This window comes from Carassius auratus, chromosome 26, assembly GCF_003368295.1.
Source record: "Carassius auratus strain Wakin chromosome 26, ASM336829v1, whole genome shotgun sequence".
Lineage (NCBI taxonomy): Eukaryota > Metazoa > Chordata > Actinopteri > Cypriniformes > Cyprinidae > Carassius > Carassius auratus.
In genome coordinates, this window is record NC_039268.1 from 13,955,818 (window position 1) to 13,982,472 (window position 26,655).

Sequence of the window (26,655 nt, forward strand, 5' to 3'; positions counted from 1 at the left end):
ACACACATACCAGAGGACTTCTGTTTGTTTGAGCACAAGATGGCCATCTTCATTCCTCATCCTGAGCAAATCATTTCCTTGGTCTTCCTTCTCTTCTGTGAAACAAGATAATCTCTACTTACTCTGTGTGCAATTAATATTGCTCATTAAACATAATTAAGTTAATTTAAAGTAAGATTCAGACCAGAGCATTTGAGGAGTAAATGTTGATTAAAAAAAATATTCTAAACAAATGTACCTGGGAAGAGCTGATCATGGCAAGATTCGCTGAGACTCAGTAATAGCTCTTTTAGTTTTTAGGAAGGTTTGTGAGGGTTGGCTCTTGAGTGAGCTGTTGAGCTTGATATTTTAGACCTGAAAAAGAAGAACAGCATTAGGATTATCTGCAAAAAATCCTGTAAGACAGAAAGAAGGAAATATTATTAATTACGTGCAACTTGTACATTACACCTCTGTAAAGATGCTGTATAATTAAATGTTAAATGCATCCATTATTGAAAGCAAGTAATTAATAGCAAGCTATAGTCATATGAATTCTTTTGATAGTGTCAGATGAGACCGTCCTGGGGCATGTACAATATCATACAAGTGTTAAACTGGATTATTAAGACTGTGATGTGTTTAGGGATCATTTTTAAGACTTTGACCCTGTCCAGATACCCAAACTTGCAGTCTTGGCCACTTGAGAGTGTGTGTATGTGACAGTGTGTGAACGAGACTGTCCCCGGTCTTAATAATGCCAAAGCACAGCGTCCTTAACACACACTAAACCTCTCCAATACTGCTCCGGAGCACTATACAAAGTTTAGTGTATCCCATCATGCATCATGTTTTGGAATAAATCGTCAGACTTTTTGCTGAGATCTCACAAGAGGTCATGGGAAGCTGTCCAATGTACAGTATGTGAAATATTGATAATTAGTTATTAAAAATCTCTGTAAACACATAAGTGTCCCATAAGGCAGTGGCTCCCAATCCTGGTCCTGGAGAACCCCAACACTGCACATTTGAGATGTCTCCCTGATCAAACACACCTGATTCAACTCATCAGCTCATCAGTGAAGACTCCAAGGCAGATAAGAGAGACACCAAAACCGTGCAGTGCTGGGGTTCTCCAGGATCAGGATTGGGAAACACAGTCATCAGGTCATGAAAAGTTCGATACACACTTGTGGTCATCATGCTCACTCGAACACTAGGCCAAATACAGGAAAGACTTCAAATAAGTAATCAAGTGGTCAAGTGCAAAGATGGCAAGTGTGGGTATTTGGACAGTGCAACAGTTTAAGAAACAACAAATGCTGTACAAATTATAACAGCAGGAATGTTTGATAAAAGAGACAAACTATCACAGACTTACTGCTGCAAATATCTGCCTCCGCAGCTTTCTGTCTTCTCCATTTCTGAAGGAATCCCTCTCCAGAAACACCACTGGGCTGACTGCCTTTACTGAATTATATAAAGAATGTTAATAATGATCTGTATGCAAAATATTTAGATATAATAAATATATATAAATATATATATATAAATATAAACTGATATGAATGAACTGCAAAATGGAAAAATACATGTTTTATTATTTATTTTTAATTTGATTTTTTTTTTTTTGGGGATTTACATTAAAAGGTATTAAAAGCATGGTACAGAACATATGATTACTGTGATATCTGTCATATAAAAGCACATAAAAACACTAACATTACAGTGATACAAACATAGCTGGTTTGGTGATTATTGTATTGTTGTATTGATTATTAATATACCATAGTAAAACTACAGTTACAGTTACTAATGTCCTGTTTACTGTGTTTTAACTTCACATTTCATTTATTACTATTGTAAGTGTCGTGATTACCATGATTTTACTACAAATACAACTTACATCATTAATCCTGAAATTAATAATAATATAAAACTGTTCGAAGGTCTATGGCACGTCAGGTGACAGATAGAGTTTAATCAGACTAATTAGCAGCTGTGTTCATTTATTTAAACGCAATGAAACTCAAAGACAGCCGCGGATGACCGATATTATACAGCGATTAAACATATGGCACTAATTTGATTAATAAATAAGACAGAATACATTTTATAAAAGGCATTAAAAGAGCGTATTTAAGACTACTCACCCAAACTGTGGAACTGATAGCAAGTATCGCGATGTGTGCTGAGACTTCTTGAACGTGATTTCATAGCGATAAACATCTCATGTCCTCGTGTCGAATTCTGACGCCAAAAGTTTCCCATTGAAAGCAATGAAGGTCGTAGTGCTTCGATATTCGACGCCGAGAGGCACATTTGGCGTCATAAAAGTGACGCTAGGGGCGCTTGACCATGCTTCGGTTTTTGACGCCTTTGGAGTGAGAATGGGTTGATAATGTTGTTAATAAAACATGCTTCATGCTGTAATTGTTAAATATATTTACTCTCATAAATTGGACTTGTCACAATCTACATTTTTACTACACTATTATCATGGCCAAAATGATTTATGATAACTATATTGCGATATCTATATAAATTCTAAATAAATAAATAAACTTGAAATAAAAATGACATGTTAAACAGTCAAGTTCAGTTCATGTTCAACTTTTTATTTTTGGCCTTTTTTATAACTTACAATACAAATGTAGAAAAGTGGAGAGATTTTGTAACTGTAACTTTTCTAACGATTTTACTGTTGATCGACACTTCCTGCAGACTGGGGTTTCTAACACGCTGCATTGGCGAGCTGAATTTTTTCAGTTGCAGGTAGAATGTCTGATTTTTCCCTTTCATCTCCTCCGATGTGAGTTTGTGTTGCAGTAGTAGCTACTGTACACACTGCATCTTCTACTTTTCCAGTTTGTGACAGATGCCTCCTAGTATCAAGCTGCAATACAACCAACCACTATGTGGAAGTGTCAGCCAGATCATTATTGGTGCTGGATTATTTACAGTAGTATCATATGTGTAATATTAATGTGATATCAATATTTAATTTCATAAATATCATAGTTATTGTGTTACCTCTGTTTAAAAAAATATAGCATTATATCAGTCAGTACTGGCAGCCAGTCATTAAAAAAATCAAGACATTTGTGGTTATTTTTTCTGATCCCTTATTTGAGTCACATATTTGTTACTTAAACAAGCTGTTATAGCACTCTGCCTAAACGTTCTACACAAATAGACCACAGTTAGCCTCATTCTGAATCCTTGTTTTATGTGTAGCTGTGGACACCTGTATTACTGCCAGTGTCTTCAGTGTTAAAGAGGTGGGTGTTTTGAGCGAGAGGCAGTACTCGTGGAGCTGCTACAAATGCAAATCCAACCAGGGCTCACAGCCAGCGGACAGCCCCAGTGCAGAGAGCTCTCGATCGCGCTCTGCTTCTCTGGCACAGGTCAGTCGGGCAAGTCACATTTCACAGTCAGTGTGTTCATCCAAATGTGACAATTCTGGCATATTTTATTCACCTCTAAATGCTTCTGAAGTCTGCATTCTTAAAGAATTGTCATTTTGCTTATAAGTTCATATTACCCATGTCAGTCAAGCTCTAAAATGGATAAATAAATAAAATAAATAAACACCGTGAAGGTGGAAAGTAGCCCATATGACTTTTGCCAAATATTTCAAATCTGAATGTATACCATCTAACGCTGTATGACAGATTAGTGCATGGAAGAGACATAATGTACTGAAATGTGACTGGACATCTTCCACAAAGAGCATTCTGGCTACTTTTTATTCATTTGTATACTTTTTGATCTATGAACTGTTGTATAGAGAAATACATGAAAGTATATGAGTTTGAAAAGACATGATGGTGAGTAAATAATGACTGAAAAAACTTTAAAACTTCATTGAACTGTTTCTTCATGTCTTTCGTCTGTCCATCAGTGTGTCCCTCAGTCTATCATGCGCTCATCATAATTGTATCAGCACATAACAACCTTTCTTTAAGGGAATTTTTTAGTTTGATCATGTTTCTATTCATTATTGTACAGTATCTCTCTCATACACTCTTTGGGACTGCAAAGAGTTCACATTAAAGGTGATATGACTTTTAAGTACTTTTATATGCATACAGCCAGGGTATATGTATTATCAACGGTAATTGTATTTCTGTTATAGGGCAGTGGAGTGTATGCAAATGGAATGCAAATGGCTTTCTCAGCATGCACCTGAATTAGTCATAACCATAGGAGGCTGATGGCTGCAGGCACAAAAGACAGCCATGCTAGTATCCCTAAACAGTTATTCTTTTGGAAGTAAAGAAAAAATGATTTCAAAAATTCCCATACAGTGTGATCAGAATATTTGATCACCTGTGAAAACAATGCAAAGCTGCTTTTACCATAAACACATGGTCCATGATTCCTGCTGACTGAATTTGCACTGCACCATAACAAAAGAATGTTATATTTCTGTAAGCTAGTGATGTACTGTAAATGAAATAATAAAAGTCAGCAGAAAGTGCTGGATTAATGGGTGAGCGATGTGATAATCTAATAATATATTCAAAAATGCAGGCAACTGTAATTCATATTTACAGTGATTAAATAAACCCAGTTTCAGTTGTTTTTGTTGGTCGTTGCTCCTGTATGTGTGTTCCAAGTAGTTTCTCTCATGGCTTGTGTGGATTATAATCTTGTTCCAGGGTTGGATTATATATATATTTGTGTTTTTTAAGTACATTTACTTGTGCTTGCATTTGGATTCTAACTCCGTCTCGTTTTGCTCACTCGTTACAGAATGTGAATATAAAATATGGCGTTGAATAACAATTTTGTGTGAACTGTCTCTTTAAAGATAACAATACAACTCTTGATATAGGATGATATTGCATATGATATATTAACATTTCTGTATGTTAGTTAAAAGAATAACATCTTAAGTGGATTCAGAAAAATACATATTTTTTACAAAAGCTTCATTGCTGCTTCATATTTTAACATTGTTTGTCTGGATGATTAAAGGCATGTGGTGTGACCAACATACAGAAGTATAAAACATAAAAAACATAAAACTGCAAATGATTTCATAGAGAGGACTGCTGCAGACCCTCATGACAGATAATTTCACCTTTTTATGATCAGATGAAGCTTGTTAGAGTAGTTGGAAAATTATTATGACAGATCTGTATTCGAGTCTGACTGTATCACTGAACTGCTTTTGTCATAATCTGTCAATTTTATTTAACCCTTCACCTCGTGTTTTTTCAGACCAAAGTGATGTCTGCTCATTATGGGATTGTGGCAGAGGCTCATGGGAGAAAGGTAATTGAGTGGAATTGCATTCTACAACTACACTGGGTTTGCTTAGGTTAAGATGATTAAATCTTACCTCAGCCGTAAGAAATGCTGTGTTTAAAATAGTTTTACATTTATGTTGTAAATTGATTTGGCAACAAACTTAATTGCAGTTTAGATTTCAGATTTTAGATTTTGTTTTTAATTAGTATTAGACCTTTACAATAAACTGATTTGATATTGCATTGCATTTTCTCTTTTCTATAACTGACCAAGTCCAGCGCTTTTTGAGGTGCATCATTGCTCTACTTCAGCTCGATGGAGAATCATAGGTGTCTTCCACTCTGCCTTTTGTGTGTTCATTCATCCCTGAAACGGAAATGGCTTTTTCCCTGCTGGTTCAAAGCAAATTAGCTTGCTTATGATTGCATTATACTCTCTCCCTACTTTCATTTGTTTACTGGCAGGAATAGAGTGATGAAACACTCCTGCCTTGTCTGTCTGTCTCTTTCTTTATTTCTACCTCTCTCATCTACATTTCTCTCTCTCATTTCTCGCTCTTTTGGAGACATTCTCTACTTTCTATTTCTCTCTTCATTGAGCATTCATTGCTTGTTGGTCAAGAGACTTGGTGTTTTATGCAATGTGACAGTGAGCCTAAAAGACAAGTCAGGAAGTGACATGAACCTTTTGACCTATTCCTCTTCTCCCGCATCCCTTCATCCTCTCTCTCCTTCAGCAAACCCTCAGCCATCAGCACTGTGTTATCTGTAACAGGCATAATTCAGCACTTTTCTTCACGTCCAAGTTTTCAGGAACCTGCTAACACACAGAATTATACCTGTGGAGACTTTTGCTTTAATTAACACTTAATGCTTCAGAACTCCTGCATGCTAATGATAACAAGGCTGACAGGAGGACGACACACAGCGTTTTGATGTTTTTTTCTTCCGCTCTCTCTCCTTTTCATCTTTGAATGCAGTGCTCTTGCAGCAGAAACTGCTTTTAGCATGCAAAGATAACAATTTAAATGCTTGGATGTACTCATACCCATACAAACATCTCATACCTGGAAGAAAAATACATATTCAGTTTTTTAAAAAAATAATAAAAACAATTACATGACGTGCAGATTAAGTAAATGGATTAATCACAATTAATTGCTTTGAAAATTCCCCCAAAATAAAAGTATTTCAGATATATTTTTGTACCTAACAAAACATTAACTTTAGACATAAATATAATATTTGTTTTATTTATTTGTATTTTATTTATATTTAACTTCAATTGTAGTTTTATTTAAATATGTTATTATATATATATATATATATATATATATATATATATATATATATATATATATATATATATATATATATATATATATACATATATATACATATGAACCTACATTGCTCTCATGATGTCACAAACTAGGGGAGGGTTGTACAAAAAAGGACATGAATTGTAAACCTAACCCAAAATCTCTGCCATGATTATAATATGGAAAGGAATAAATATGGTTAAACTGGATAAACATTAAACTAAAAATACTTATGGTATCTTAAGGCCATTGCACACTTGAGTTCGAAATTTTCACATTTTGAAAAATAAATTTGACCTTGTGTTGTGTCTATCACGTTTACACACTGCCTCCAAAACTTTTGTCCATCATAAAAATAAACATAAAAATCGGACCAGGTTCTATTTTCTGCATTTTCGCATCCATTGCAAGCATTTTGATCAGACATTTTTGATAGGAAATTTCGGACTGTGTGCAAGGACCTTTTACTGTTATATATTTTCTGAAGCTGTTTTGGTTCCTTCCTAACAACCTACAAGAAACATTAGGTTTAATCTAAACAAAACATGATACTTTAGGTCTAGAGGAGGCTGATCCTAAGTGCGAAGAAAAAGAAAATGGCAGATCTTTAGAAGTAGGTCAGACGTTCTCTAAACGATTTCAACATCTTGTCTAGTTGGCTGAAGTGCTCCTCCTGATGTCTCGAGGTGAAGAAAAGTGGCTTTTTGCTTTTTTTTAAGCTAGGAAATACATTGGGCATTCAAAAAGTGTGTAATTGGTTTATTTAAATAAGTCGTGCGTAAATAACGGATTTAATGAATGCTTCACCAAATTATCCTACCTTTCCCACAACACTGTCACGCAAAATCGACGTCCTCCAGCTCAGTGCCCTTTATACGGAGACAGCTGAAACAGCGTGACAATGTTCATCTCCTTCTTTCTGCTGAAGGGAGGGAGCAATAATTGCATTTATTCTTCTGCAGTGACAGTAGCATTTGTTCTTTGTGCCACTCAAAACAGACTCTGATTATATATAGAGAACCAGGGAGGTAAAGTGAGGATACACTTGATTTTATTTTGGAACATTCTGTTGAAAAGCGTCTCTGGGTGGAGTTTGGCAGATCTTTAGGGTTTGTGCTTGGCTTCGTGCCTTTGGGACTGGAGAAGTCATTGACATTGGATGACAGAGACTGAGAGGTTTTGGATCACTGGAGGCCGATTTGAGCCAAACCAAGTGATGGAATGATTCTGATTGGTGTGAAGGACACTGGAATGTGTCTTTAAATAAGTGTAAATGTGTTTTTATGTATGAAGGGCCTGTCTGTAAATCTGGGCCAACGTTGATTAAATTTGGATTATTATATATTAATTAATGTAAATTCTTCAAATTCATATACAGCCAAGAGAAGTAGTATATGACCACATAAAGAATTCATTGCAAGCAATATCAAAGTATTTCACAACTTATTTTCTTCCTGCTTGAAATCTGTTGATGTCAAGGTTTTTTTTTTTTTTTTTTTTTTTTTTTTTTAAATGTCACATCTGTCAGTCTTTTATCACTTGTCTTTCCCACTTCATAGGCTTGTGTATGAAAATGTCACATTCGATGCGATTAACACTCCTCTGATTCTTGAAGGGTTTATGTAGAATTTGCCTAGTTTGCTATTTATCAAGTCCATATCTTGCAGCATGGTTTGCATTCCAATGTTTTTATAGATGTTTTTGATATATTTTCACAAAAATGTTAAATTTAATTGTCTTTAGGATTATGTCTGGCCAAGTGTCTTGTGTCAGGGGTGTTTTGGTTCTGTGAGTATGTTGATCTGAGTAGATGTTGTCTGAAGTCACTCTGGATGCCCAGCAGACTCATTTCCGTACTCTCTACAGAGGACCATCAAGGGTACGACTGACCTTAAAATCAGTTCTTTCCATTCTCGCACTACTCTTATATTTACATGCCACTTGCAGAATCTGTTTATCTTTTCTTTTTTTTTTCTCAAAAAATATAATTTTAGTACGTCATAAAAATGTTATTTTAGTCAAGGTGAAGCTCTCCGACGTATAAGCTACAATTTTTGAAATCTTTAAAAAAAAAAGTCAATATTAATACTATCACAGAATTATTGTGAAATTTTACAATTTATTTCAAATTGTATTACATATTACAATTAATTACAAGTCATTTATTATATTATTTATTTTTTGTGTGAAAACAATAATATATTAGATTTTTCAGGATTATTTAGTAAACAGAAATCTAAAAAGAACAGGGTTTATTTGAAATATAAATATTTTGTAAGATGTACAAATGTACTTACTGTCACTTTGGTCATGTTAATGCCTTGGTGATAATTAAAAAATATTGAATTATATAAAAACCAGCAAATTTTTATTGTATCGCACAGGACCATATGACAATGCTAAAAATAACATTATTTTGTGTAATGCAATGTGTTTATGTGGTTTAAGGTTCAAAGATAGCTCCTCTCTCCCCTGCCTTTCTGAAACACGTCCATTATAGTTTAGCTTATAGTTTAGAAATGAGCAGTGTTGGGCAAGTTACTTCCAAAATTTAATACATTAGTTGCGTTTGAATGTAATTAGTTACATTACAATATTATTGTCTATGAATTGTAATGTGTTACATTACTTTTGATTTATTTTTTTATTGATTTTGCCAAAATATCCACAGAAGTATGACTTAGCATTCTAAAATGTATTTTATTGCTGCTCATTATACATCCAGAGGGTGATGTGTTAGGTCTTATATAGCATGAAATTATAAAAGCATGTTTAAATACTGGTATTTACACTATATTGTATTGTAAGTATTTGGACACCCACTTCTAATGAACAGGTTGGACTACTTTGGTCATTTCCAATGATGTTCTAGGGAATTGTGTGTTTCTAATTTTATAGCAACAGTTTGGACAGAACCCTTTTCTATTCTAACATGCCTCTGTGTAGAAGGCAAGATTCAAAAAGAAATGATTGATTCAGTCAGTGTGGAAGAACTTGACTCGTCTGCAGAAAGCCAAGTCCTGATCCCAGCTGAACACCTCTGGTGTGACTTTAAATGCAGACCTTGAGCCAAAAACTAAACGCCAAACACCAATGATTTGTACATATGGGTACAGTCATTTTACACACTTCCAAAATTGTTGCAACAGAGATGGAAATACAGTTTTTCAATACATTAATTATGTTTCCATCTTTGTTGCCACAGTTTTGGAAGTACCTTATTCTGTTCTAAAGAAGGGGTTGTCCCAATACTTTTGTCTACATAGTGTATGTACAAGTCATTGGTGTTTAGTGTTTCAGTTCCATTTTCCTTCCCCTTAGTTTTATATTTATATACCTTTTCAAGATTAGAGACCTGTAGTATTGGACTCTATTTTCACTCATAGTTCTTTCCATCACAAACACACAGATGCACTCAAATACACTCTCACCCACATGTGCACACCCCCACATACACTCACACTAACATAGACGCTTACAATTAAATGAAGGTCTATGTCAACGGCTGACTAAAAACTAAGTTGACTCGGTGTCAACTGGAATTTTAGTTAAAAGTGTCTTTGATTAAGAGAGTCCCCAGATTTAAATGTGTGTGGGGGGTTGGCGCAGTGGATATGACACAATCCTTTGGTGTGGAAGACTCGGGTTCGAATCGGCTGTGAGACACCAATGTGTCCCCCCTGAGCAAAACACTTAACCCCTAGTTGCTCCAGAGGTGTGCGACCTCTGACATATATAGCGATTGTAAGTCACTTTGGATAAAAGCATCAGCTAAATGTAAAATGTAAATGCAAATATTAATGCACCCGTGAATCACTAAAAACGGCACATTGTGTAATAGCTTTTTTGCATCTGCTTTCAGTTACATTGTAAATAATCATATAGTTCACACTTTGCATTAATCATTTTTGACGGATTTCCACTACATTATTGAGGCCCAAATTAATAACACAATTAGAATAGAATTTAATTAAATAAATAGTGCTGTCAAACGATTAATCACATCCAAAATAAAAGTTTTTGTTTTCATAATATACATGTATACAGTATGTGTGTACTGAATATATACACTGTACAAACAAATATTTTTAAAAAACTTTTATTTTGGATGTGATTAATCATTTGACAGCACTTATGCCATAATGCCATTATTAATTTAAACTGTTGTTTTTTTTTTTTTTTTTTTTTTTTTTTTACAAAATTTTTCAAAAAGAACTTTAGAAGAAGCCTTAATATATTATGCATTATAAAATGATTTAACGCATTTGTTATGCCTTGTGATATATCTTATAGTAAACACATACATTATATAACCACAGATATATTACATTTTAAAAATTAAAAATTCATTGTTTACCTTTAGAAAGTATATTTTATTAAAATATGACAAACAACCTATTTCAAATGTAACAACAATAATAGAAATAATAGTATAATGCATTTTACCTCCGGTAAAATGGTACTTTACAATTATTTATGAAAAAATAAAATGCATGGCAACATACATTATGAGTACCCGTTAAAGTAGATAAAGTGTTGTAGATAAAGGCTTCATTTGATGTGTTTTCAAAATTACTGTTGATAAGCAGTTTCTGCAAACTGGGGTTTCTAACACCTCAACTTTTATTACAGAATCCAAAAAAAAACTCCAACATTTGTGAGCTGACTTTTTTGGGCTGTGGGTTGAAATGGTTTTCGCCGGTCATCGCCTCTGACATGATTTTATGTGACAGCTACACACTGGCTCTACACTCTGCCTATAAGTTTGGAGTGTCAACCATCATCAATGTGGTTATTGCAGCAGTCCTACAACAATATTTCTTAAAGGGATATTTCCTTATCTGTCATTATCTGGCTCGGCTCGGTGTTCATCTTCAGTTCCTTCTTCACAGCAGTTCAGTCAATGTACTGTTTGAGTAAATGAATTACTCCGGGATATTGGTTTGTTTGAACTCAGAGGGAGTGTCAGCCTAATTTATAAAGGTAACAACTCAAGTCATTTGTGGATTAATGCGTATTAGAGATGCAAACCATTTAAAATGATTCAGTTCGTTTTGGTGAACTGGTTCAAAAAGATCCGGTTACATCGAATGATTCGTTTGCGAACCAGATATGACAAACTGCTTTGTTTTGAACTCTCTCACAACAGACACGGAAGAGAAGACAATGCTGAATAAAGTCATAGTTTTTGCTATTTTTGGACCAAAATGTATTTTCGATGCTTCAAAAAATTCTAACTAACCCTCTGATGTCACATGGACTACTTTGATGATGTTTTTTTTACCTTTCTGGACATGGACAGTCAGAGATGTACAGTATTGTTCAAAATAATAGCAGTACAATGTGACTAACCAGAATAATCAAGGTTTTTAGTATATTTTTTATTGCTACGTGGCAAACAAGTTACCAGTAGGTTCAGTAGATTGTCAGAAAACAAACAAGACCCAGCATTCATGATATGCACGCTCTTAAGGCTGTGCAATTGGGCAATTAGTTGAAAGGGGTGTGTTCAAAAAAATAGCAGTGTCTACCTTTGACTGTACAAACTCAAAACTATTTTGTACAAACATTTTTTTTTTCTGGGATTTAGCAATCCTGTGAATCACTAAACTAATATTTAGTTGTATGACCACAGTTTTTTTAAAACTGCTTGACATCTGTGTGGCATGGAGTCAACCAACTTGTGGCACCTCTCAGCTGTTATTCCACTCCATGATTCTTTAACAACATTCCACAATTCATTCACATTTCTTGGTTTTGCTTCAGAAACAGCATTTTTGATATCACCCCACAAGTTCTCAATTGGATTAAGGTCTGGAGATTGGGCTGGCCACTCCATAACATTAATTTTGTTGGTTTGGAACCAAGACTTTGCCCGTTTACTAGTGTGTTTTGGGTCATTGTCTTGTTGAAACAACCATTTCAAGGGCATGTCCTCTTCAGCATAGGGCAACATGGCCTCTTCAAGTATTTTAACATATGCAAACTGATCCATGATCCCTGGTATGCGATAAATAGGCCCAACACCATAGTAGGAGAAACATGCCCATATCATGATGCTTGCACCTCCATGCTTCACTGTCTTCACTGTGTACTGTGGCTTGAATTCAGAGTTTGGGGTCGTCTCACAAACTGCCTGTGGCCCTTGGACCCAAAAAGAACAATTTTACTCTCATCAGTCCACAAAATGTTCCTCCATTTCTCTTTAGGCCAGTTGATGTGTTCTTTGGCAAATTGTAACCTCTTCTGCACATGCCTTTTTTTTAACAGAGGGACTTTGCGGGGGATTCTTGAAAATAGATTAGCTTCACACAGACGTCTTCTAACTGTCACAGTACTTACAGGTAACTCCAGACTGTCTTTGATCATCCTGGAGGTGATCATTGGCTGAGCCTTTGCCATTCTGGTTATTCTTCTATCCATTTTGATGGTTGTCTTCCGTTTTCTTCCACGTCTCTCTGGTTTTGCTCTCCATTTTAAGGCATTGGAGATCATTTTAGCTGAACAGCCTATCATTTTTTGCACCTCTTTATAGGTTTTCCCCTCTCTAATCAACTTTTTAATCAAAGTACGCTGTTCTTCTGAACAATGTCTTGAACGACCCATTTTCCTCAGCTTTCAAATGCATGTTCAACAAGTGTTGGCTTCATCCTTAAATAGGGGCCACCTGATTCACACCTGTTTCTTCACAAAATTGATGACCTCAGTGATTGAATGCCACACTGCTATTTTTTTGAACACACCCCTTTCAACTAATTCAACTAATTGCCCAATTGCACAGCCTTAAGAGCGTGCATATCATGAATGCTGGGTCTCATTTGTTTTCTGAGAATCTACTGAACCTACTGGTAACTTGTTTGCCACGTAGCAATAAAAAAATTCTGATTCTTGATTATTCTGGTTAGTCACATTGTACTGCTATTATTTTGAACAATACTGTATAGTAACGAAGTAGAACTACTTCACTACTGAACTTAAGTACTAAAAGGCGGTATCTGTACTTTAGAGTATTATTATTTTCCCCTACTTCCACTTTTACATACATATGTATGTCCCCTACTTCCACTTTTACTCAGTACATATTTTCGATGAGTTTAATACTTTTACTCCGTTATTTTTGTTATGTGCTGCATCGTTACTCGTTACCCACATTACCACTGCCCAGTGTTGGGGAGTAACTAGTAACTAATTTGCCAATTAATGGCAAAGACATGGTTTCATTTACTACACATAGGCCTACTGAAGCTTGCAGTGTTATCACCCTCTGCCGTCTCAATATAGGAGTACACAACAGTGTTGGGGAGTAACTAGTTACATGTAAAGGCGTTACGTAATTTAATTACAAAATTAATGTAACTGTAATTAGTTACAGTTACTAAGAAAAAATGAGTAATTAAATTACAGTTACTTATGAAATTTTTAACGATTACAAAGGGGATTACATTTGAATATTTACACACATCCACATACAGATTTAACTGATTTCCCAAATTGCACTGACTATTCTGAGACATACGCCCTAATAATTTCTGGGATGCGGAAATACAGTCGTTCATAGAATCCAGTCATAAAAACGGAATGCCTAACGCGGACGGAATATGCCATATTTTGGATGATTAAATCAAAAGTAGGTCAGTACACTTGAATCAAAACATGATATGGACTAGTGTCTGTGAATATTAAACCCCAAAAATGCAATATATGACTCCTGCACGTTCTGCGTGTCAGTTGAAATCAGGCGCGGACTGGACACCGGGAGAACCGGGACAATTCCCGGTGGCCTGGCAGCTTCCTCGGTCTTCCTCAATTTGGCCCTCTATTTTAATATCATTATTGTATAATTGCCTGCCGAATGTACTAAAGCGATCATTTGCGAATCCGCCATTTGATAAGTAAATCTCGAATAAATCTGTTAATCGTGACTTGCGCGCTCTCAGCGCCTTCGCGCCTCGGCCAAACGGTTTAGATCAGAGTCCGAGTAATCAATGCGAAAGAGAGAGAAAAGAGTGGACTGTGGAAGCGCACAGCTGGAACAGAGAAGCAGAACTACTGTTCAGGGTTTCAGGTCAGTTTCATCTGTAAAGATGCTTTTTTGTCTTTGTTTTTTGTTTTTTTAAATCAAGCAGCAGCACGTTGCTCATCAGTCATCACTCAAAATATATAAAGGACATCATTATTATCTGTTGTAATGTTACAGTAGTAATTTAGCTGAAAAATAATCAGAATTTTTTGGGAAGCTGCGAAAATGGTTACTATTGTTTAACTGTGGTAACCAAAAATTTTAAATTATTTTACAAATGTATTTATTTAAAAATAAATACGAATCCATTTGCAAAACAAAAAACAAAACAAGGTTATTGTACTTTTATATAGGCTAATAAAAGCATGGTAAATTTTTGTAAAGGAAAAACATGACTCGTGTACAGTATTAGGATTTTTCTATAAATATATTGTTGTATTGTAGAGTATTGTAAAGTATAGTTTTGTTTAATCTTGAGTATTAAAGTCATGAGAGAGATGGATAACAGGGCAAAATAAAGAGACTGAAGAGAAAAATGGAAGTGAAGGTGCAGTTCAGGAGAGAACTTTTAATTATTTGCATGTCCCCAATTTAAAGATTTAAACCTTTTTTATGTCAGGTCCATACAAAAAATAGTTTTGGCCATGAATTTGTTTGTATGAGTTTGAATTTTCCATTCTGAATTTTTTTCCCAGTCCGCCCCTCCTGTAAATTAATGGCAAAGACATGGTTTCATTTACTACACATAGGCCTACTGAAGCTTGCAGTGTTATCACCCTCTGCCGTCTCAATATAGGAGTACACAACAGTGTTGGGGAGTAACTAGTTACATGTAACGGCGTTACGTAATTTAATTACAAAATTAATGTAACTGTAATTAGTTACAGTTACTAAGAAAAAATTAGTAATTAAATTACAGTTACTTATGAAATTTTTAACGATTACAAAGGGCATTACATTTGAATATTTACACACATCCACATACAGATTTAACTGATTTCCCAAATTGCACTGACTATTCTGAGACATACGCCCTAATAATTTCTAGGATGCGGAAATACAGTCGTTCATAGAATCCAGTCATAAAAACGGAATGCCTAACGCGGACGGAATATGCCATATTTTAGATGATTAAATCAAAAGTAGGTCAGTACACTTGAATCAAAACATGATATGGACTAGTGTCTGTGAATATTAAGCCCCAAAAATGCAATATATGACTCCTGCACGTTCTGCGTGTCAGTTGAAATCAGGCGCGGACTGGACACCGGGAGAACCGGGACAATTCCCGGTGGCCTGGCAGCTTCCTCAGTCTTCCTCAATTTGGCCCTCTATTTTAATATCATTATTGTATAATTGCCTGCCGAATGTACTAAAGCGATCCTTTGCGAATTCGCCATTTGATAATTAAATCTCGAATAAATCTGTTAATCGTGACTTGCGCGCTCTCAGCGCCTTCGCGCCTCGGCCAAACGGTTTAGATCAGACTCCGAGTAATCAATGCGAAAGAGAGAGAAAAGAGTGGACTGTGGAAGCGCACAGCTGGAACAGAGAAGCAGAACTACTGTTCAGGGTTTCAGGTCAGTTTCATCTGTAAAGATGCTTTTTTGTCTTTGTTTTTTGTTTTTTTTAAATCAAGCAGCAGCACGTTGCTCATCAGTCACCACTCAAAATATATAAAGGACATTAGATAACTGTATTTGAGTTGATGTATATGCTTTTATTTATTTAAAAAAATAAATAAAATAAAAATAAATTATCTACTTGCAATACTTAAGTACAAAAAGTGTTGAATACTTTAGTACTTCTACTTAAGTGTGGTGCTTAAAGAGCACTTCAACTTCTACTCAAGTCACTTTTTTGATAGAGCACTTGTACTTTTACTCAAGTATGGGTCTCTAGTACTTTATACATCTCTGTGGACAGTATACCGTACATACTTTTTCAATGGAGGGACTGATAGCTCTCGGTCTAAGTCTAAAATATCTTAAACTGTGTTCCGAAGATAAATGGGGGTCTTACTGGTTTGGAACGACATGAGGGTTATTAATGATATAATTATGATTTTTGGGTGAACTATCCCTTTAAGTGCAGTAAATGATCTAAATTTTTCAGTTAATGCAACCTCTCATGTTATTTGTAAGAGACACTTTGAGTTTTAACGTTAATGTAGTCAGATCTAACTGGAGCTGTACAGGGAGTCATTGTGGCCTACTGAAGACTTTCTGTTGATTCTATTGTCCATTTAATTCTCACATTACCAATCAGCCCAAACCAGCTCAGACCAATCCAGTCAGTTTGTGTGGGGAATCTTTGACCCGGATTCTCTGAAGAAATAGCAAGTCACTGCTGTAATCCAGTATCACTCTTAACACACTCTCAATCTGTCCTCAGCTTTAAGAGTCGGAGTAGATACACATCCTGAAAGAGAGATAGACAGATAGACAGAAAGAGAGTACACTTATTGTCAGTTTCTTTGGTCCGTGCAGTTTCTGTGTCTGTCTACTTTTCTTCGCTTATCTACAGTATGTGACATGCTGAAGTCTGTTTGTGTATGTACTGTCGTTCTTTTCCTGTCTCTGTGCTAGACTTCGCACTCTCTGTAATGAGGAAACAAACTACTCTAGACTTGACATCATGCCAAACTGAGCTTCAGAGAGATGAACAAACACACTCATGTACTCCATGTGACTATCAGTGATTATGAATACAACGCATAGCATGTGTATGTGTGGATGATGCAAGTAATGCAGAGTATTCACACCTTAAAACTCCCTCACATCCCTTCCTGTACAATTTAAAATAATAGTTTTCTGTTGTAAAATATAGGGATGTAACGATATCTCACGATACGATATTATTGCGATATGAAGTCTGCAATATGATATTTCGATATTTAAAAAGAGAAAAAAAGACAAATGAAAAATGTGAACATTTTAAAGATAATTATTCTTTCTAATGCAATTTCAGAGGTCAAATCTGGAGCAAATCTGAGCCACAGAAAACACCGGATCACGAGCTGATCGCATGAACAATGTGTGCATCCAAAACAAATTTATTTGAAAAACGAAACCTATCGTTTCATATCGTCATGTGACCATGATAATTTTGTCATATTGATAATATCTTACCATCCCTAGTAATATATTTTAACTTTGTCATTTTTCCTGTGATGTCAAAGCTGAATCTCCAGCAGCCATTACTCCAGTCTTCAGTGTCACATGATGCTTCAGAAGTCATCATGCTCATTTATTGAAGAAACATTTCTTCTTATTATTATTTCCTGTTATTCTTTGAATTTGAATTTAAACTAAGGAATTTAATGAAGTGGTTCTGCCATATCAATATTTGTAGTAAGTAATACGCAGGTACAGCAATAGAGATGTACTGGCAGAGTAAGCAATGTCACCCCATGTTGTGTCCTCCATGATGAGTGAGAGATGAGGGAATGGTATTCACAGTTCATCAGCCTGGGTTGTACAGAAGGGTGTCATCACAGCTTGACTATAGTTTTTATCTGACAGACTCAAAAGAAGGAATTAAGAGGTTTGATGAGACCCAGGACGTTTTAGTCTTCTAAACTAAAAGTTGGGCAGACCTAATGCAAAAAAGGGGGTTGAAACTTTTTATAGGTCCCCTAAGTGTCCCCAAAGTCAAGAGCTAAATAAAAGTGACTCATTTACTGAAAGGGCTCTGTTAAAGGGGTCATTTTATTTTGAGTCCACATAGTCAAAGGGGCTTATTTTTTTTATTTTTTTATTTTTGCAATACAGTTGCATGCGAAAGTTTGGGAACCCCTTGCCAGAATCTGTGAAAATGTTAATAATTTTCACATACTAAATGCATGATTTTTTTTTTATTAAGTATGAGTAAGATATTTTACATAAATGATGTTTGCATATAGTCCACAATACTATAAAAATGAAAATGCTGAAATAATGTTGGGTTTATTTTCCTTTCAAAAGTTTGCAAAATGAAGGGAAAAAACCAGGTTGAAGAAAAAAAAACATTGCTATCATATTCTGTCTGCAGTTGAGTAGGTTCATAGGAACGCAATGTTTTGAATATTAAGTCACATTATGAATAGGGTGGCCTTGGTAAAAATAAGTTATTCTAACATAAGTCAGAGCAATAGGTTCTTCCTCACAGACAGGAAACACATTTGATTAATGTCTCACGCATCTTATAGTAAGTAATGTTCCAACATGAATAGTGTTACATGTTCTTCTTTTGGTCTTGAGGAATGTCAGTATCCAGTGTCAATATCCTGCTTCCACTGTATTACCTACGCCATTTGTGTGTACATATGTTTTTAACGTTTTTAACAAGCGTTTTAATAAATGAAACTTGGGAAGGAGTTGTACAATCTGAAAGTTAGAATATATGTTTAAATAGTACATAGAACACTATCAAAGGAAATTTTTATTTCTTGTGATATTTTGTGACAAAATGAGGCATGCATGTGTGTGTGTGTGTGTGTGTGTGTGTGTGGTATATGGTGTCATATTTTCCACTGTGTGTAGACTCAGAGATTGATCAAAGCTGACAAAAGGAGTGGAAACAGAAATGAAGCGGAAAAAGTGAGACAGAAAAAGTGTTTGAAAAGCCACATTAGTAATAAATCAAATAACTGTTGTATCACTAATCAGGAACATTTTTGGCATCTTTTATTTTGGAGATTTAATTTATTTAATTTATTTTATTAACAAACTACTCTAGACTTTTTATTATTTTTTGCACGTCTTCATTGTGTAGTTTTTGTATTAGTGAGCTGTTGACTTACTGTCTTGCAGTGGTATTAAATTATTTTCATTTTAAACATGTGAATCTTGCAGTGTGAGTTTGACCTGCTTGACTTTCTCATTACCGTCCCTGTTTTCCTCAAGCACCCTCTGCCATCTCGCTCCATCCTAAAATATCTGAAAAAGAGGCCATCTCCACAACCATTTTATGTACATGGCTCTCTGGAATACTTGAATCTGACCGGTGGCATCTGATGACGGACATGATTGGTGACCGTCTGACTATACATTATCACTTGGCACTCTTTCTACAAAATAGTACAGTTTTACTAGATGAGCAGATGTGGGGTGGGAGTCTAGCAGCATTAAGTGGTTCTGATATGGGGAAAGTGAGTTTGAAACTGCAAGTGTCACAATCCCGTTTCCCCTTTTTCCCCCATTAAATCAGTCAGAAAAGTCCAAACAAAACAAAGTTGATAATTGTCAGTAAGTTTGAACCTAATAATAAACTTTAAGCCCTGAGCTGAAGTACAAACATTAAATCTATTCATACAAAGCGGACATTAAAACACTTTTCTCTCTCTCTCTCTCTCTCTCTCTCTCTCTCTCTGCTTATGAGTGACCCAAATGTATCCGTTACTCATTGTGTTGCTTCTAAGTGAATCTCCTCCCAGGATATGAAGAGGCTGTGGTCTCTGATGCTGAATACAGATCCTGTATTGAAACACACTGCTTTCACCCAGCCTCACGGTCAACACGTAATACATTTGATTTTCTTTTGATAAACGTATTCATCATAGACTATAGTCTATAGATATAGACTGCACAAAGAGTGCAGTTTTTTTTTTCCCATACAGCTATGTGAGGAAATTAGGAACATTTCTAGGAAACGTTTGATTGTTTATTAGGGTTTATTACGTTTCTGTTGAGCAATAGTTAAAGAAAGTTATATAAGTTAATAGTCTTATACACAACCGTTCAAAAGTTAGGGGTCAGTAAGATTTAAAAAATGCATAAAAACACACACAGATACAAAAAATCTACTTAAAAAAGACATTAGGCCTAAACAAAAGTAATAGCAAAATAAAAACATGTCCAGTGTTACAATAGATTTCGTTTTCAATGAATGAAAATTATTCATTCATATTCATTCATATATTAAATTATTCTTTAAACAAATTCATATAAATAATATAATGGTTTCCATTAACTATTTCCAATATTTATAATCGTGAGAAATGTTTCTTGAGCAGCAGATCAGTATATTAGAATGACTTCTGAAGGATCATGTGACACTGAAGACTTTGCATCACAGCTATAAATTACATTTTATAATACATTACAAAATAAAACATTTTAAATTGTAAAAAAAAAATATTAGCAATGTTACTGGTTTCACTATATTTTTGATCAAATAAATCCACCTTGGCATGAGATATGAGATTTCTATCAAAACCATTCAAAAAAAATATTTTGAACAGTCAGTGTTTTCCGTGTAGAGTTTTAGGGTGGAACATAAATTGACGTGGCCATCTCCCATGAGAGCCCAGAGTCAGGTAAACACATATCAGTCTTTGTGCCGATCCCTTCACACAAGCATCCTCAAGAGTTTGATTAGAACTGTTTGCTCAGCACACACACATACAGTACACATTCCCAGCAGACATCCCATAATTAACACAGCAGAACTGCACAGCCCAGTTCTGAGCTCTTTAATTAAACCGTAAAGGGTTTCAGAGGATGAGTAGATGGAAAAAAAGACCAGCGCGTCAGACAAGGTGTTTATTTGTGCATGTGTGGTTAGTGTCTCCCGTTGTTCCTTTGTCTGGGGGAAGATTATGGAATTCTGATTTACTTAAGAAACTGAGCCAAACAGATTAAAGATTTGTGTTTGAGAGAGAGATTAATTAAAACTAAAAGCGAAAAGCAGATAGAGTGACTCTCCCAACACCTGAGAGTACAACTTTGGCATGTGTGTATGTGTGTGTGTGTTTCTTTAAAGCATTAATGAGAAGGCTGCCAGGCAGGTGCTGACAATAAACTCCAGCCATGATTATGTCAGCACTAGTGTGTGTGTGTGTGTGAGTGTATAGCGTATGTGTGTGAGCGTCAGAGTTTTTGAAGTGCTGTCTAAACGTTCTGGATCTGCTGATTAGGCTTACAGGAACATTTGATTTCGACCAAGAGGAAATGAAAGATGTGTGTTGTTCAGGTGTTTGTGTGTGCCTTGTTTTATAGTCTAAATCTGTGTGTGTGTGTGGGAGGTTGTCAGGGTTTCTCTGATGCTTTGTCAGTGCTGAGCTTTGATTGCTCTCTTTGAGGTCCCAGTTGGTCCATTTCCCTTCAGTGCAGCAGTTCTAGGAAGAAGGCGAGGAAGACGGATGACGCCAGTGGAAAAAGAGATGTATGTGTAGAGATGAGGCAAGAGTGCAATAGAAAGAAATACAGCTATAGGAAAGGGATTGTGTTGAGAGGAAAGAGTGGAAGGATTATGAAACTGCAGGAGCAATAAAATGCTGTAAGGTGTTTGGTATGAATGAATTAGAAGGACAATATTTAAGAGAGGTGAAAGGACAGAATGAGGGAGGAGAAAGGAAGGCCTTTGAGAGACTATATGGATGATTAAATCTTGAATTTGTTTCTGAAAATGTACTTGCCCTCAAGATGGGAACAAATGCGAACAGATTTAGAGAAATGTAGCATTATAACACTCACCAAAGGATGCTCTGCAGTGTATGGGTGCCGTCAGAATAAGACTCCACAATAATCAACATCTTGTGAATGAAAAGCTGAGTGTTTTTAAAAAACAAATCCATCAAGACATTTTAGCTTTAAACTGTAGCTTAGGTTACAACGTTGGTGTCGATAGCCTTATGGGTAGTGCGCTGACACATACCTGTACCTACCTTTGTGTCTTTGCGCCCAAGTATCTCTTGGTGTAAGAGGCATCAGGTTGTCAAAGGCATTAAAAGATCTGGTGGAGAAGGCAGATAAAGGGAGTTTCTGGTTCTGGCTATGGAGAAAGGACAAGGTGTGGGGAAGAGAAAGATCCTAGGGCTGGATTCGGGGGCGCGGTAGGGAGACGTCCTTACTACTGCTCCACCACCCAGAGATGTTCTGGGAGTAAAGGAGCGAAACATCCCAGCTGATGACTCTGCAGCCAGCCCTAATGGTACCACTGGAGGTATGGCAGGCAGAAATGACTTGCAGGTATTCCTACCTGTGCTTGCAACCCCCTGCAACTGTTTCCCCCAGGAATAGTTCACCTAGACATTAATATTCTATTATCAGTTACTCACTCTTGTGTCATTCAAAACCCATTAGACTTTCATTCACATTGAAAATTATTCATAACTCACTCCTTCATCCCAGGGCCAAATACAAAGACCTGTCAAACCAAACACTGAACGAAAGAAAAAGCCTACCTGCAGCATAATAAGAACCATTACAAACACAAACAAACATTCATATACTACATTACAAATTATCTTCTACAGACTAGAATACACAATTCTAGAATATCTGGTCACAAAAATAAGTTGTAATCTCTTATTAGAGAATGTGGTGTAACGCAAAAAAAAAAAAAACTAAATAAATAAATAAAAGCATTGCTTTAGACCCCTATCAGTATTATCTTCCTTGTGCCGAGACACCAGTTATATCAACAGCTCGATGTCTATGTGGTTCTGAAAAATTGCTTGCTTTGTCACATAGTTCTTAGTGTGAATAAACCTTCGGGCTCTCTTTTCGACCTTATCCATATATGGATTTTACAGTAGGCAACATTGCACGCAGCTAAGCACAAAGTGTGTCCTTTTTCATACCTAACAGTTCGACAGCTCTCCACTAATGTAATTAAATCATACACCATAGTTTTCACACAAAGGCGAACTTTTCATACATCGCCTCCATGTATGACTCACCCTGAGAAGCCATTACAAGCTAACACACTGAGAAGTACATCTTATGAATACATGTTCAGATTTGTTGTAGTCTCTATTAGGGCTGTCATGATGTAAGATTTTTCTCTATACAATTATCGTGTCCACAAATGTTTACAATAACGATATATCGTAATATACGTATAGAAATCTAAAAAAATAAATAACCATGCTATAAGTCAAATTCATGTTTATTCATTTATTTTGTTCCTTTCTTGATTAGTGAATCACACCATTGTATACAAAAGGAACAATTACACTAAACAGATCGGACTAAAATGCTAACAGTTTTTAGTATAGGATTTTTAGGCTGCATTAATTAGGTAAACCGGAACTGTGAACACTTCCCATAACACCCGATGTACTTGCTACATCATTAGAAGAATGGCATCTACGCTAATATTAGTCTGTTTCTCTCTTATTCTGAGGTCACCATCACCAGATCCAGTCTGTATCCAGATCAGAGGGTCACTGCAATCACCCGGATCCAGTACGTATCCAGACCAGATGGTGGATCAGCACCTAGAAAGGACCTCTACTGCCCTGAAAGACAGCGGAGACCAGGACAACTAGAGCCCCAGATACAGATCCCCTGTAAAGACCTTGTCTCAGATGACCACCAGGACAAGACCACAGGAAACAGATGATTATTCTGCATAATCTGACTTTGCTGCAGCCTGGAATTGAACTACTGGTTTCGTCTGGTCAGAGGAGAACTGGCCCCCAACTGAGCCTGGTTTCTCCCAAGGTTTTTTTCTCCATTCTGTCACCGATGGAGTTTCGGTTCCTTGCCGCTGTCGCCTCTGGCTTGCTTAGTTGGGGTCACTTCATCTACAGCGATATCGTTGACTTGATTGCAAATAAATGCACAGACACTATTTAAACTGAACAGAGATGACATCACTGAATTCAATGATGAACTGCCTTTAACTGTCGCATTATTGACACACTTTTTTCCTAATGAATGTTGTTCAGTTGCTTTGACGCAATGTATTTTGTTTAAAGCGCTATATAAATAAAGGTGACTTGACTTATAGTATAGTTTAAAAATACAGCAATTTATTGTAATAAAAATATATTTTTACTCTAAACGGGTGTTCTAAATAATTTTCTTCTGTGAACTGATTCTTTTTACAGAATGAGACAGAAATTAACTTATTTTATAGGATTATTTACAGTGGACAAAGGATGTGTGGATTAGCAAACTTATGCACACTTATACTTAGGACTGGTGTTGTAGTCCAGGGTCAAATACTGCAAAAGTAACAAAACAGTATTTAAACACGCAGAGAAAAAAAACACATAATTTATTCTATAGATGCAGTAAAAATGAAAATATAACATGGTTGCCATAGTATCTAACGCTAGGCTTTTTCACAGAGGAGCATCAACCCTGGTTAGCAGTGTGGAAAATTGCTCAAAGTGAAGTATGATAGAGAGACTGTTACTGGTATTAGACGTGACCAGACTTCATACTCTGTGTTTAGCCTGTTTGCTAACACTATGGGGCCACTGCGGTGACAGAGGCGATGATTAGCCACTGACATGCTTTCCATGTCTCTATTTGCTTTTATCCGTCACTCTCCATAGCCTTCGCTTAGCAGGTGTCTGGTTTAGATAGGGAAGCGAAAGAAAAAAAAAGGAAATTAGCTTGACTGAGGAATAGAACTATGGCTTATAAATGGCAGTCTGTTTTGAAGATTGCTAATAAACAGCAGGAGAAAGAAAGGGACACAAAATGAGTGAATTGAAATGAGCAATGCAGATGGGTTTGATGCTGAAAAGTTGGTTTGCCCACAGAAAGAAATGGAAGAGAGGGAGTGGACGGTAATGAGGAAAGGAAAATTTGAGTGAGATCAGAGAGGGAAGGAGAAGATAAAGATGCAATGGAGGGCTTCAAAGTGAGGCTGGAGAGAGAAGGATAGATTATGCTGTTTGATTCATGCTGTTTCGTTAAATGCGCATTGATTGCTCGGTCTGTAACGAGGTCCCTGCTGAAAATATACACATTAATGAATGACTCTGGACAGGCTAATGCTACTAATGAGTGGGGGTTGGTTGCTGTGAGTCTGTGTTGAAGATTCTTACTGCATGGTGCAATCCAGGTTACTGCATAACTTCTACTTGCCACGTTTTGGTTACTGGCCAAAACCAACAGATTGAAACTGTTGTCAATAAAATAATAATAATGGGCATTAGCTGCTGGATGGAATGCATGTTAAGGGGTAGTTCCACCTAAAAGTCTGTCATCATTTACTCACCATCATGTCATACCAAACCTGAATAACTTTCTTCTGTGGAACACATAATAAGATACTTTTTGATGATCGATGACATTCATTGTCAATTAACTATCAAAATATCTTTTTTTATTGTTCCAGAGAACAGAGAAATCGTATGCAGGTTTGGTACAACATGATGGTGTGTAAATGATGACAGAATTTCCTTTTTGAATGAACTATCCATTTAATACCAGATGTAACAATACAATCCCTAAATTAGACATTAATTTAGACTCAGCGAACAAAATCACGTATGACTAAACCTTATCAGCTACGTAGCCTACAGATAAATTACATTTAAAAGGAAAACTAATATTACAGGGCAGCTTGTATTTAGAAAAACTAAGAAAAAAGAAGTAGTTACAGAACTATTCTTATTGTGTGTGGAGACATGATAAGCTTTAACACTGTTTATTCATCTTATCTTTATTCATTTTGCACTGTTAGCAGATGGGTTAACTTATTTGTAGCTATTGTAGCATCTTTATATATATAAAGATATATATCAATTTTATTTATATATATAAAATGTATTTATATATATATATATATATATATATATATATATATATATATATATATATATATATATATATATATATATATATATATATATATCAATATATAAGCACTGTCGGACTTTTCATCTCTGTTTTCTTTGTTTTTCAGCTTGATTTTCTGACAGAACTCACTCATTCTCATGGAAATGAGAGGGCCGGTCTGTCGAACCCTGTCCATCCAGTAACAGGAGGTATTTATCACAGCGTGAATTTCCAGTTAAAGCTTTCTCGGCCACTAGTGGAGGAGTAGATGACTCCGCCCAATGTTACAAATTATAATAAAGCACTACCATTTCTGTACCGAACTCGTGTTTGAGATGTTGTGTTTCACTGCTTTGCAGTCATTACAGTCTCAAATCAGATGATACAAATGAATAGTAATCTTCAATTACTAGTTAATGTATGTTAATTCCACATGTTTCAGAAATGCTAAATGGAGAAAAATAATGTATATTGGTAAACAGATTAAAGTAATATTCAAATGAGCAATTACACTTGGTAGTTTAACTACTTAAAGGTCCCGTTTTTTTTTGCACTTTTTTGAAGTTTTG

The 26,655-nt window shown here is 35.7% G+C and overlaps 1 protein-coding gene across 1 annotated transcript in view; it reads left to right on the forward strand.

Annotated features, from left to right (window-relative positions):
* Positions 1–26,354, forward strand: part of LOC113043968 (vacuolar protein sorting-associated protein 8 homolog) — a 159,301-nt gene extending 132,947 nt beyond the window's left edge. Inside the window, 5 exon segments of the mRNA XM_074559808.1 lie at positions 3,217–3,250; positions 3,252–3,386; positions 5,209–5,262; positions 8,370–8,438; positions 26,214–26,354. Coding sequence (XP_074415909.1) covers positions 3,217–3,250; positions 3,252–3,386; positions 5,209–5,262; positions 8,370–8,438; positions 26,214–26,354 — 433 coding nt within the window.
* The last annotated feature ends 301 nt before the right edge of the window (positions 26,355–26,655 follow it).